The sequence below is a fragment of the Carassius gibelio genome, chromosome A13 (genome assembly GCF_023724105.1).
Source record: "Carassius gibelio isolate Cgi1373 ecotype wild population from Czech Republic chromosome A13, carGib1.2-hapl.c, whole genome shotgun sequence".
Lineage (NCBI taxonomy): Eukaryota > Metazoa > Chordata > Actinopteri > Cypriniformes > Cyprinidae > Carassius > Carassius gibelio.
In genome coordinates, this window is record NC_068383.1 from 4,002,161 (window position 1) to 4,016,499 (window position 14,339).

Genomic DNA, 14,339 nt, shown 5'->3' on the forward strand with positions numbered 1-14,339 from the left:
CCTCCCACTATGTTACATAATTAACGCTTGTCAAAATAATGATTGGACAGTTTATGTTAGTCCCACCCATAATTATGTGAACGACATGAAGATGCACATGTTTGAAAAAATTATGTTAAATTTGAAAGTTGAACTTGAAAATAGTGAAAATATTGGGTTTCCCAATTTAAATGTTAAGTCTTTAGTAGTATTGTGTATTGAATCTTAGTGCTGTATTTTTGTTGGCCATTTGATATGCAGTTTTCATATGCTACACTTTGCCTGGATTTGGACGACGCTAAAATAAAAATATACTTATGTCTCTATTTGTTTCTCGGTTTTGCCATGGGATGTAACTAGGATATACACAAGCTCCAGTCTGGATCCAGAACACCTGAGAAAACCCCTCAGAGAACCTCAGATGATCCTAACCCTGAATTATCAAACAGAACTAACAAATATTGCTACAAGTGTGATTGCATCACATAATAATTTCTGTTAACAGTGTTCATCATTGGTTTACATCTTGTATTAATTTTTCTGAACGTTTCTGTCATATCCAGATTAACTGACAGTCACCATTTATAAGCTACTACTAAATATTGCAGAAACTTAATTTACTGTAAAGTTGCTTTACAATGATTTGCAACGTAAAAAGCACTACATAAATAAACTTGAATACCTGCTGCTGTTGGTTTTGTTAAATTAACAAAAGAAAAATTGTCTGCTCAAATCTGCTCTTTACCGAATAACTTATTTTGTTTCAATGACGATTATTCTATATTTAATGTTTTAGTATTTTGTATCTGATGTTGTTACACCTTCCTGAAAAACTTCAAGCAGTTTAATTTGTACCTAATCAAAAGGACACAACATACAGTACATCCTCTTCCTGAGAGTAACAATGTTCAACAGAACATTTTCCTGCTCACACGATATAAAATCGGTATATGCCTTTATATGCATTTAACGCAAAAAACAAAAACAAAAAAAACACTGTAATTAGTTCATAAAATAGCTAAAGGAACACTGCAATGTTCCCCCTCAATAAAGCAAACTGAATTAAGTACTATCATGCAACAATGTACAATGGAAAAAGTAAAAAATCACAATAGACACACAAAAATGTATCCGACCTCTCAGTGAGAAACTAAACAGCAGCATGACTCAATGATCCTCGACTTTATACCGATGATAGAGAGAAAAAGCTAAGACAACAAATATATATAGAATAATGAAAGTAAAAAAATAATAAATCATAGCACTGGGCTCCTGTGGAAAATATCTGGTACTTTAGCAAAGTATTGATGGGAAAGATGGTTTCTTTTTTGCCACTGGTCAAGGGAGACTAACAGACATCTGGAACGGGATTGAAGATAATTCCTATAAACACAAGAGAAGAGAGAGAGAGAGAAAAAAAACAACACATTGACTAAAGGAAAAAAAAAAAATCACAGGTTTCACTCCACACCATAGAGATCTAATTATATACTTCATCAAAAGTACAACAGTAAAAATAATATTGTATATATGCACATATACACACACATTATATATATATGAAAATTGTAGATTTACACTGAAGGCATCAAAACTATGAATTAGCACATGTGGAATTATATACATAACAAAAAAGTGTGAAACAACTGAAAATATGTCATATTGTAGGTTCTTCAAAGTAGCCACCTTTTGCTTTGATTACTGCTTTGCACACTCTTTGTATTCTCTTGATGATATGTGTGTGTGTGTGTGTGTGTGTGTGTGTGTGTGTGTGTGTGTGTGTGTGTGTGTGTGAAAAAAAGTATGTGCATCCTATTGAATTCCATGGTTTTTCAGTATCAGGTCATCATAAAAAAAATATCCAGTCCTTGGCAGGTTTTACATTTAGGAAAATAAAACCTCAAGATGAACAACAACATGACACATTGCCCCGTTTCATTGTCTATTTAACAAAAATAAAGCCAAGAAGCCATGTGTGACAAAGTTAAGACACCCTTTTTATTAGAGTAAGTAATGGTCAGGCACTGCTAATCAAATACCTTTGATTAACTGATCATCAGCAAGTGTGAGCCAGTGGCTCGTGGACTGACATGAGATTTGCTTGCAAACATTTAAGCAGTTATTATAGGCCTGTGTGAATTTATCAGTCTTTTGCATGCCAAAGTCAATTTCTGCATATAAATATGCCAAATAGAAGCAGAAAATCATGCATTATGCACTTTCATGAGATCGGGTTAGCCTACAACATTTAATTTGTTGGCTATTTTACAAACTGGAATACAAGAATTCACAACGTTTTACATTTAAGATACCCATAAAATTTATAGTGAAAAGTAATTTAATTGTGTCTGGAACGCAATAAATTAATTTTTAAAGCATTTGCTGCATGGATAAAAATAAACATAATAAATAGGCTAATAAACAATTTACATATCAGACAAAAATGCCTTGCAGCAAATCCTTTAAATTTTAAGGTATTCAAGAACAGAGGCACATAAAAATCAGAAAATATAAGCAGTTTTACATATATGCCATTATAATTTGTTATATTTTTTAAATTGTACAGAATTATAAAATAAAAAGATAATTATAATCTGGCATTTTTTAGGATTTTCCCTATTTTTTTATTTTAGACATGCATCTATTATGATGATGAAAAAAAATGACTCGCCGACATATTGGCTGTGATCAATTCACTGTCTGCCGCTGGGTCATTTACCTAAAATCCCCCTGTGGTCAAATATGGTATCCCTTAAAATCTTAGATCATCAAAATTACATTATTGTTTTATTTTTCTTGGGAAAATGTTCTCATGCCATAAAGTAGCTTTATATGAAACTCTACACCCTTGCCTCATTTACTAAGTGGATCTATGAATATGCAAATTTGCCCTGACTCCACCCAGTCACACCAGCCAGTGCCTCCTAATCCACCCAACTGTTGTAAATGCCAAACAATGGCATACACAGATATTGACTGATAAAACAGTTTTTAATAGTGGATAACTATACTGTGGGGTTTGTTAAAGTTACTAACTTGACGATGTTGTGTCCTAAAATGGCTTAAAGACTAATGCAGTGGATTGTGATTCTTAATTCACGCCAGTGAGCATACACTTGTGAAGCGCCTTTTACTATTGCCATGGCTTATAATGCAAATTAGCAGTTCTAAATACACATTAAACCACAGCTTCATGAGCTTTTTCTCTCTTTTTTTTTTCTTTTTTGTGCTGGTATTGGTATTTTTTTCATGCTAGTAATTAATCTATTATTTGACGTGATTGGCCATTGGATTGTGACGTTGCAAACCGAGGGCTGTTTCAAACCACACTTCTGGGACTGCCATTGGGAAACTACAGTTTTAATGGATAGGCACATAGTTTGTGTAAAGGCATGTTAAAAACACCACAGACAAATAAACAACATAAAACCTTGATTTTCACTAAAGGGAGTAATTAAAAGACAACAACTTACATTTAAGAGCACAAAAAGCTTTTCAAAAAAAAAAAAAATTTCCATTACATACGAAACTTAACTATTTTAATAGCTGAAACTCAAGTAGGTCTAAGTGCAGGGCTCTAATCCAACTTATTCCATGATTCAATGCTCTTTTCATCCAACACCTCATGTATCCACCCTTGCATATCCTGCAGGCACCCCTGGTGTGAGCAGCTCTATTAAAGAAGTCTTGGCAGTTTGCTGGTCCAGAGCCTTCAGGTGTGTGTTAACACAATGTCAAAGAGGAAAGACATCAGAATTGAGCTTACAGAAGCAACTGTTGCTGCTATCAATCTGGGAAGAATAATGTGGACATTTCCAAACAATTTGAAGTCCATCATTCTACATTGAGGAGGTTTGTTCACAAGCGTATGACATTCAAGACAGAAGTGGACATCCCAGGAAATTCACCCCGAGAACAGACCGTACTACACCTCAGACTCTACAGGCCACAGTTAACACAACACTTCAATTAGAAAAATATGGCACATTTGGAAGGCTTAGGAGAGCATAAGTCTAGGTGGACGTCCATGACATGCGGAGTCCCACAATGCTCAATACTTGCACTGCTCTTGTTTAGCCTGCATATGCTCCCATTATGTCAAATAATGAGAAAGAACCAAATTGCCTCTCTAAAGAAACATGGCAGCACAGTTTAGGTTTGCAAAGTTGCATCTGAACAAACTATAAAACTTCTAGAACAATGTACTTTGAAAAGATGAGACCAAAGGGGAGATGTTAAGTATATACAATACATAATGCAGAGAGCCATGTTTGGTGAAAACTTAAAGAGCATATCTGCACAAACACCTCATACCAAAAGTCACACATGCTGGTGGAGGGGCTGATGATTTTGGGCTTGTCTTTAAATCACTGAATCTAACATGAACTCCTCTGTATGCCTATACTAGCGTCAAATTTGAGGTAATCTGTCCGAGAGCAAAAGTTGGGCTGAAATTGGGTCATGGAACAGGACAAATTATCCCAAACACACCGCAAAATCTATAACAGAACGGCTCAAAATAAATAAAAATAAATCACCTCAAGGGGTTGCAACAGTGTGGTCAAAATCCAGACCTCTTCCTGACTGAAATGCTGTGATGAAAGCTTGGCTTAAACAAATGCCGATAAACCTCAATAAACCTAAGCAACGTAATAAATGAGATAGAATTCCTCCAGAACAAATCTGAGACTGAAATAAACAATGAACCATTGTGAAGTTATGTGATGTTGCTCGTTTTATTTTCTAAATTTTAAGACCTGTCAAACACACACATTTTCACACACATACATACACACACACACAAACACATACACACATACACACACACACACACACACACACAGTATTGTTCAAAATAATAGCAGTACAATGTGACTAACCAGAATAATCAAGGTTTTTAGTATATTTTTTATTGCTACGTGGCAAACAAGTTACCAGTAGGTTCAGTAGATTGTCAGAAAACAAACAAGACCCAGCATTCATGATATGCACGCTCTTAAGGCTGTGCAATTGGGCAATTAGTTGAAAGGGGTGTGTTCAAAAAAATAGCAGTGTCTACCTTTGACTGTACAAACTCAAAACTATTTTGTACAAACATTTTTTTTTCTGGGATTTAGCAATCCTGTGAATCACTAAACTAATATTTAGTTGTATGACCACAGTTTTTTAAAACTGCTTGACATCTGTGTGGCATGGAGTCAACCAACTTGTGGCACCTCTCAGCTGTTATTCCACTCCATGATTCTTTAACAACATTCCACAATTCATTCACATTTCTTGGTTTTGCTTCAGAAACAGCATTTTTGATATCACCCCACAAGTTCTCAATTGGATTAAGGTCTGGAGATTGGGCTGGCCACTCCATAACATTAATTTTGTTGGTTTGGAACCAAGACTTTGCCCGTTTACTAGTGTGTTTTGGGTCATTGTCTTGTTGAAACAACCATTTCAAGGGCATGTCCTCTTCAGCATAGGGCAACATGACCTCTTCAAGTATTTTAACATATGCAAACTGATCCATGATCCCTGGTATGCGATAAATAGGCCCAACACCATAGTAGGAGAAACATGCCCATATCATGATGCTTGCACCTCCATGCTTCACTGTCTTCACTGTGTACTGTGGCTTGAATTCAGAGTTTGGGGGTCGTCTCACAAACTGCCTGTGGCCCTTGGACCCAAAAAGAACAATTTTACTCTCATCAGTCCACAAAATGTTCCTCCATTTCTCTTTAGGCCAGTTGATGTGTTCTTTGGCAAATTGTAACCTCTTCTGCACATGCCTTTTTTTTAACAGAGGGACTTTGCGGGGGATTCTTGAAAATAGATTAGCTTCACACAGACGTCTTCTAACTGTCACAGTACTTACAGGTAACTCCAGACTGTCTTTGATCATCCTGGAGGTGATCATTGGCTGAGCCTTTGCCATTCTGGTTATTCTTCTATCCATTTTGATGGTTGTCTTCCGTTTTCTTCCACGTCTCTCTGGTTTTGCTCTCCATTTTAAGGCATTGGAGATCATTTTAGCTGAACAGCCTATCATTTTTTGCACCTCTTTATAGATTTTCCCCTCTCTAATCAACTTTTTAATCAAAGTACGCTGTTCTTCTGAACAATGTCTTGAACGACCCATTTTCCTCAGCTTTCAAATGCATGTTCAACAAGTGTTGGCTTCATCCTTAAATAGGGGCCACCTGATTCACACCTGTTTCTTCACAAAATTGATGACCTCAGTGATTGAATGCCACACTGCTATTTTTTTGAACACACCCCTTTCAACTAATTCAACTAATTGCCCAATTGCACAGCCTTAAGAGCGTGCATATCATGAATGCTGGGTCTCATTTGTTTTCTGAGAATCTACTGAACCTACTGGTAACTTGTTTGCCACGTAGCAATAAAAAAATATACGAAAAACCTTGATTATTCTGGTTAGTCACATTGTACTGCTATTATTTTGAACAATACTGTACATACATACATACATATACATATAAGGATGTACATGCTTGGTTTTATGATCCAAAGCTCTGTAGTTTTTATTGTGGAGGCAAAACAATGCAAGCCAATGATGATTGAGAACCTGATGGATCACATTTGATACTAACATTTTAACATAACTTTTCTAAAGATTATATAAATCAAGCAAACCCAAATTACTTCCAAAGTAAATGTTCAAGTTAAAATACTGCAAAAAAATATAAAAGTATTGATGTTTACTTTAAAAATGATTAAACTTTTCACAGCAAAATACATTTTTACAATTACACTGAAATGAATTTAACTTTAAAGGCATGAACTATTCATTAGACGACAGAAGGCACTCTTTTCAAACAAAGCAGACTCTGGTATCCTTTATAGGATCTCAGGGTTTTGTAAATTTAGCATTTTAGAGTCTGTAGCCTCCCTCTAGTGGAGGGGCTCTGTTAATAGACACAAACAAATCATGTCAGTTGAGGTACACTACTGGCCAAAAGTTTGGAATAGATTTTTGAATTAAGTTTTCTATGTTCACCAAGGCAGTAAAATACAGTAAAAGCAGCATTATTGTAAAATATTATTACAATTTAAAAGAACTGCTTTCTAACTGAATACATTTTAAATTTGAATTTATTATTGTAATGGAAAAGGTTAATTTTCAGCATCATTACTCCAGTCTGCAGTTTCATATGATCTTTCAGAAATCATACTAATAAGCTGATTGGCCCCTCAAAAAACATTACTTGTCATGAGAGGAAAAAAAAAAAAAAAACATTTCTTTTTGATTTGCACAAATCACATTTGCCTGTTTCAATAAATAGCAATGAGTTTGCAAGTTTGATGGTGGTAAGTAAGCCAGACTTTATGATAAGAATTATGATCAACAATCTTGGTACATAAGACTGAATTAAGCAGCTAAACAAACTTTTGATTTGGGGGTAAAACGTGACCCAGATATATTTACCTCTGTGTGAGGTCTGACGGGTGTTGCCAGTGTGGTCCATTCCCTCCAGTTTGGTGACTGGCCACAGTATTCATCAAAGTATGGAGCTCAGTGATGACACCTGCCAACACAGACGTCACACCACCGATCAACAGTGTCCTACAGTGGGGAAAACATTTGATTCCCTGCTGAGTTAGTAAGTTTGCCCACTCACAAAGAAATTAAGAGTCTGTCATTTATATGGGAGGTTTATTTTAATGGACACATGGTCTGTCACAAGCCTCGTCTCGAGAGTTTATCTCACGTTGCCTATCATAAAAGAATATAGCCTAATAATGTTTTTTGTTCGGGAGCTTTTATAAAAATAGAGATATTATCATTCATTCTAAATATGACGGCTATACTGTGGCTAATAAACAGAAACAGACTCGACTGAATAAGCAGGCTATTTTCATGAGCGTTAAAAATAAATAAATAAATAAAATAGAAATAATTGTATTTATGTGTGAATAATTTTGAGTCCTGATAAATTAAAACAATATGATCAATGCATCACTTATTCTATAGTAGGTAAAATATCGATGCTTTTGAATTTGAATATATAACAAAGCATGCAAACAAACGGCTGCTTTTATCATCTTCGTTTTGTGATCGCGCATGTTCCAGTGACTTATTTCTTAGTTTTCTGATAACTTCTCTTTGTTGGTGAAATTTTGAGGTTGCATGACGTTGTTCTGAGAGGCGTGTAAAGGGCATGTTTTAGTGACGTGCAGCGGTGCTTCAAGCTCCACTGTGGAAACCCTGCGCTATTCTGGCCTTGGTGCTAACTTCGATTTGCCAAACAACGGCTAAGAAACCTTAAGGATTTAGAGAGAATCTAAAAAGAGGAGTGGATCAGAATCCCTCCTGAGATAAGTGCAAACCTGGTTACCAGCTGCAAAAACATCTGGTCTCTGTGCTTTCCAACAAGGGTTTCTGCACCAAGAACTAAGTCATGTTTTGCTTGGGATCAAATACTTATTTCACTCACTGAATTGTAAATACATTTCTAACCTTAATAAAATGCATTTTTCTGGATTTTTTGATTGGTATTCTGTCTTTATACGTTAAAATTAACCTACCATAAAAATTAGACTTACAAACTTACAAAATTAGCAGGAGATTAATTAAATATTTCAGAAAGATTTCCTGTTACATGTTGCTGTAATATGTAAAAAAAGAAAAAAAAAAAAAGAAGAAAAAAAAAATGATGTTTCACCTAAAAATTCAAATTTGCTGAAAACTTACTCTTAGGCCATCTAAGATGTAGATGCATTTACAAGAAAATACAAGTCCATAATCCATAATAACTTTTTCCATTGAAAATGTCCTCTCACGTCAAATCCAGTTACATATGTTTAGAACTGTTTTGGATGGTTTTCTCTTGTAAACTTGCATATTTCTCTCCTGATTCAGACGAGATGACTTTTTCACAAAAGCAAGCAATATTATTGATAGAAGATTCATATTTTAGCCAGAAGCAATGGTTTAAAATTAAAAACACATTTTGATGGATTTTGTTTTTAAACGCACAGCTTTTGACTTCTTACAAGACATTAACTGATGGACTGGATAGGTGTGGATTATTGTTTTTATCAGCTGTTTAGGCTCTCATTCTGACGGCACCCATGCACTGCAGAGGATACATTGTTGAGCAAGTAATGCAATGCTACATTTCTCTTAAATCAATTCCCATTAAGAAACAAAATCATGAACACCTTAGATGGTCTAATAATGATGATGGTAAATTGTCAGAAAACTTTCATTTTTAATTAAACTGCTCCTTTAAAGTGAAAAAAGTGGTCACTGGTATTAACACTATTATTGGAGCATCATTGCCAGCTGGACAGCAACAGGGGGAATGTTCTTTTTACAGGTTTGGCACACACAAATTACACAACTTGAGTGAGACAGAAATCATAGTGTTTTGATAATTGCGGTACCGTTTGCTGCTCCTTTTTCTTTCATATGTCTTTTTACAGACTCAACATATGTCTTCTTCCGTCTCTCCCACTCCTCTTCATAAAACACCAGAGGTTTGCTGGTGGTCTTTGTGTTGTCTGGATCAATCACCTCAGACTTCACCTGCTCAGAGGGCAAAGGGACCGTTAAACAATGACACAGAAAAGAGAGTTTAGTTTGGCTACAAAAATACTCTACAGGTTTAAATTTGGTCTGTTTCTCACATGAAGAATTCATATGGCTTCATAAGAATGTAGAATGTTTTTATGTAGATGTTGCAAATTTTAATGGTCATTGCAAAAAAAAAAAGCTTCAAATGTTCTGTGTATTACAGTATAGACAAAATACCGAAAAACTGGTTTAAAACAACATCAGGGGCCTGTATCATGAAGGATTAGCTGGTCAGGTAAATTTCAGTTTTAGTTTGCACCAATCCAGGGTTTTAGGTGCCATGTAAGCGAGTCTTTTCCTTTTAGCGGTATTCATTGCCATAACTTACACTCCATGGCTAACCTGCTCTGGGGTAGGTTATACTTTGTGTTGCAAGGCTCGTGATTGGCTGTTCGCCAGTGATGTCACATTCATGTGCAGAGGCTTCACAAACTCAGGATCAAAGCCCGAGCTGACAAAGAAAGTTGATGATCAGAATCATGGTACCAACAAAGCCGGACTGGAAAGGTTTGGTTGTGTCAACTCAAAACTAATCCTCTAACTCTTATTGTGTTCAGCTACTACCATGGTCCAGGCCCCAGGAAGAGTAAATAATGAAGAGAAACTAGTAAAACTATCACAAGTACATAAAGGATGGAGCTCAAACCTGGACCTGTGCACTCTCAAAGCTCTCTGCGGTGGTTTCTTCATTTCCCAGAGTCACCTTGGGCTCTGCCTGTTGACTGACAGACACTCCATCCTCCTCTTTCACTGGGACAACAGTTTCTGGGGGTGCGATGTGGGATTTTGATTCACAGACTGGAATAAGATCACACAAAACCTCCCGGACCTCATCTTTCACAGGCCCCTGAGAGCCATCTAAAGAAACCGAACTGCAAATATCAAAATTTAGAGATGCATGCAATGATATCTCAACCACAGGATCCTCTCTGTCCCATTTAAGAGCCGGAATCTGGGAGGGAGACCAGCTCTTCCGACCTTGATCTATCCAGTTCTGTTTGCTCTTGGACAGAGGGACGGACACAACAGGGGTCACAGGCTGATTGACCTTTGACCGAGGCAGTGTGATGGCTTTTGATTTTAATGGCTGCATAGGTCTCCATTCCTGGACACCAGTTAGGACGTCCACAGAAAAGCATCCCTGATCCAGGGAAAATGTTCTTGTGATGCACTGTCTTTTCAGTGGGGTCTCGCAGGTCTCATCGAAATAGGAATCATCCAGCCGTCTTTTACGTGCTCTGGCTCCTTTATGGGAAATGTGTAACTGTATGTTGTAAAAAGGGCTGATGGCATTGTACTGCTGTTTGGAGAAAACCATGTGTGAATATCCTGATAGTGGTTTTAAATGCAAAGATGAATAATTAGACATATTTTTTTTTTTTTTTTTAACTGGAGTCAGTCAGGATTGAAAGAGGAAAAAGGAGTGTCTGGTCAGCTATATCCAAGCAGGAGACATAAAACTGTCTTGGCCAGAGGGCATGCACCTGAGAAAGATTGTTTATCAATAAATCAGACATTTCCATTTTGATTGGATGGGGTCATTAATTCAAACTGACCCCCCAAAAACCAATTTGATGCATATTTAATACTTCCTTTTTATGCAAACAAAGAAATGCATCAGGACAAACAATGGTTTAAATAAATACTTGCCCGAGTAACTCGCAAACAATTGATCTTCGTTTTTCAAACAACATAAAAACGGATTTTGGTTAAATGCGTGCAACGAGTTTGTAAAAACCCTCGAACACACTGTTTTCTAAGATGATAATTATGAAAATTAAAGAATTGAGTGCAGATTACAATTTAGAAAATTTACCTGTCGGATACAATAAAATGTTCAGTTTCGAAGTGCTATTAATCTAACTTCAGTTAATCAAATCCATCCTCGACTTTCAGATTGCGGATTACACCTGACATTCATAATTTGCCAACCACACTTCGTCTTCTGATTGGCTGGAAACCAGAACATGTGATTTTTAAACATACAACCTGAATTGTATTCACATTTTTTAAAATAATTTTAGCATTACGCAAGTGAAGATGACCGAACTTATGATATAAAAATATAGTTATTTATGAATCCTACTATTAAAAACGTGTATATGAATATTAATTACATAATGCGAGGATCTGTCAGTGATTGGCTCAAGGTGTTAAAAGTTAAAGTTAAAAGTTAAAATGCGGACTATCCTATGTGCAGAGACGATTACAATAGTAAAGAAAATAAAATTAGCAAAAAAATAAATTAATAAAATAACAAACTATACCCTCTCCAGCAACCTCAAACGACTGTGGTAGGTCTATTCAGACCAGCGAGCGAAAAACTGAAAAGTACTGAAAAAGTAACTTGTTACTAAAAAGCATAGACAGTAAAAGAAAAAAAGTAAGAGGCATGAATATTAATAAATGATTCTGAAAACTACGTGCCAGCGCCGCCTAATCATTAACACTTTAATACTGACTTGCATAGCCACTGAAATGAAACCACAAAAAGAAAATCTAAATATGAAACATAATATTTGGATTACTTACCACAAAATAAATCTTAATTTCCTGACAAAAATGTCCAGTCATAACTGCACTACATTATTTTCACCACTAGATGGAGGTGATGTCAACGCAAAACAGTAATCAGCACAACATTTTCATTAGTTTTCATTTATGAACATGAAATAATGCAAAACAGAAACTAACACTGACTTACTATAAATTTTACTTATGAAGTCTAATGAAACCTAAATATAGGGCGTCAATGTAAACCACAAAAGAACTGCCCGCGTTGTTTTCAGTCAAATCCAGTGTTAGATATCAGTTCATTGCTTATTTATGATGATCATGTTTCAACAAAAGTTAAGCGGACATATAAATAATATATTTTTGCACTTAGATTCAACCCGAAATTAATTCCAAGTATATTTTAGGGGAAAGGGAAACATGTTACACAAAATAGATCTGTATTTCAATAAAAACATACCATAGACATCCACGGTAATACAATGTTTTTGTTTTTTTTTAGACACTACCATGATAGTAATACCACAGTTTTCTTTAAAGTAATTATAATACTATTACTTACTTCCTCAGTGCTTTATTGGATGGGTATAGCCCGGTGAAGAATGAACTATATAAACAGAAAGAACTTGAAATGAAACCATGAGCGCTGAGACGCAGAGAGGAATACAAAAATACATTTTAATAGAAAAAATAAGATTCTCGTTTAAATAGATTTTTTTTTTTTCATTATTGTATGCTGTAATGTTTGCCATCCATTTTCACACATCTGAAGGCAAACAACTGGTCTATACAAAACCATCACCACTTAAAAAACACAATCCAACTCCACACAAACCTCAAACATCGGGAAATTAGGAAGAGGAAAGCTAGCCTCAGCAACCAAATCCATAAAAAATTTAAATGATGATAATAATAACAAATGAGAAAAACATATATAGTTATTGTCATACACATATATTTTATATTCATATATACTTTTACAAAAAAAAAAAAAAAAGAAGAAAAAAACTTATGGGATGTAACAGAAAATGTTAAATGTCAATATACTTAGTCATTTGAAAAAAAAAAAAAAAGATATATATATATTCTGTATTGCTTTTGTCTGTGCTTTTGTTGAAGTCATCTGCAGGGTTTTCCGAACCCCATGTCAACTCAAAGCCGGTATCAGCTACGGTCAGACGAGCTCGATTCTCTTCATGTCATTTCATCAGCTCGTTCATCCCACCAACTGAACGCGTCCACGCCGTCTGCAACCTCAGCATCGCCTTTGTCCCCGTTGCTAGGTGACAAGCACTCTTCAGGGTTGTAGTCCTGAGGATTTACCCCAATGTCCAGCATCTGGGGGTTAGTGCGAGACTCAGCGAGTCTTGGGAGAAAAACCCAAAAACAGAATGAGTTAAACCGAAAAACACAGGGCAGCAAACAGCTCTACAACATCAGAAGCGGTTCAGATCATGTTAGAGAGCCGGGAATACATGTGCAAAACACCAGAAAAACAACACTTTAAATATGCATGGTAAACTTCTCCCTGAACTTTGCAACAGTTCTTTGCTACATTTTAAAGGCATGATAAAATAAGTGTTTTACTTGTATGAATGGACAGCGCTCAGCAGAAGAATTTTTTTATATACATACATAAAAAAACTGATGGAAAATGTTATATGTTGTTAAAATGTTGTATTATTAGTTGTATTAGTATTAATATCTAAATGTATATATGATTATATGTAGATAACATATATACATTAATAAAACATAAAAAAAGAAAAAAGCTCATTTACAACTTACTTAGCTTCAACTAAATAGAAAAAGAAACTGAAAAGCTAATATTAATACCTCAACTAATAATTCAAAACATTATGAAATACTACAATAAAAAAAGAATAGTAAAAGAATATACAGATGGTGTCTGCAGAAATACTTCATGTGTAGGGTTAGGAATCACAAAGAGGTTATTTTTGTGAATTTTAATTATAATTCAGTTTAATATGATTGTAGAAATTAAGGCTGGGCACTGAAATAAAAACAAATCAAATAAATTGGCAATATGTCTTGCAATGCAACCCATGCAGAGTGATCAGTCTGATTTGTGGAAAAGTAAAAAAGGTTTTCCACTGATCAAATAAAATCATGAAGGTGATAAATAATGACAGTAAGTTGTATTTATTTATTTATTTTCCATACTATGGAAGTCAATGGCTACCGTTAAGTGTTTGGTTACCAACTTTCTCCAAAATATCTTCTTTTGTGC

The 14,339-nt window shown here is 35.3% G+C and overlaps 2 protein-coding genes across 6 annotated transcripts in view; both read right to left on the bottom strand.

Moving 5' to 3' along the window:
* Positions 1–14,339, bottom strand: part of LOC128025907 (low density lipoprotein receptor adapter protein 1-B-like) — a 137,198-nt gene that overhangs the window by 83,654 nt on the left and 39,205 nt on the right. For 2 of the 3 annotated variants that reach the window (XM_052612509.1, XM_052612508.1), the window contains exon 9: positions 12,747–13,454. In XM_052612509.1, coding sequence (XP_052468469.1) covers positions 13,283–13,454 — 172 coding nt within the window. In that variant the 3' untranslated portion in view covers positions 12,747–13,282. Of the gene's footprint in view, positions 1–12,746; positions 13,455–14,339 lie in introns of those variants that run through there. The other variant, XR_008186283.1, reaches the window with a different exon arrangement.
* On the bottom strand, positions 918–11,515 carry LOC128025908 (uncharacterized). Of its 3 annotated transcripts, none has more exons than XM_052612513.1 (5): positions 11,391–11,515; positions 10,221–11,058; positions 9,385–9,526; positions 7,424–7,523; positions 918–1,362 (listed from the first exon to the last, which is right to left on the bottom strand). In XM_052612513.1, exons 2-5 carry the CDS (start codon positions 10,941–10,943, stop codon positions 1,236–1,238), a joined length of 1,092 nt encoding a protein of 363 aa, XP_052468473.1. In that variant the 5' UTR covers positions 10,944–11,058; positions 11,391–11,515; the 3' UTR covers positions 918–1,235. The 3 variants fall into 3 exon arrangements, with proteins under 3 accessions (XP_052468473.1, XP_052468475.1, XP_052468474.1); XM_052612515.1 differs by lacking the exon at positions 918–1,362 and adding an exon at positions 3,324–3,689; XM_052612514.1 differs by lacking the exon at positions 918–1,362 and adding an exon at positions 6,519–6,902.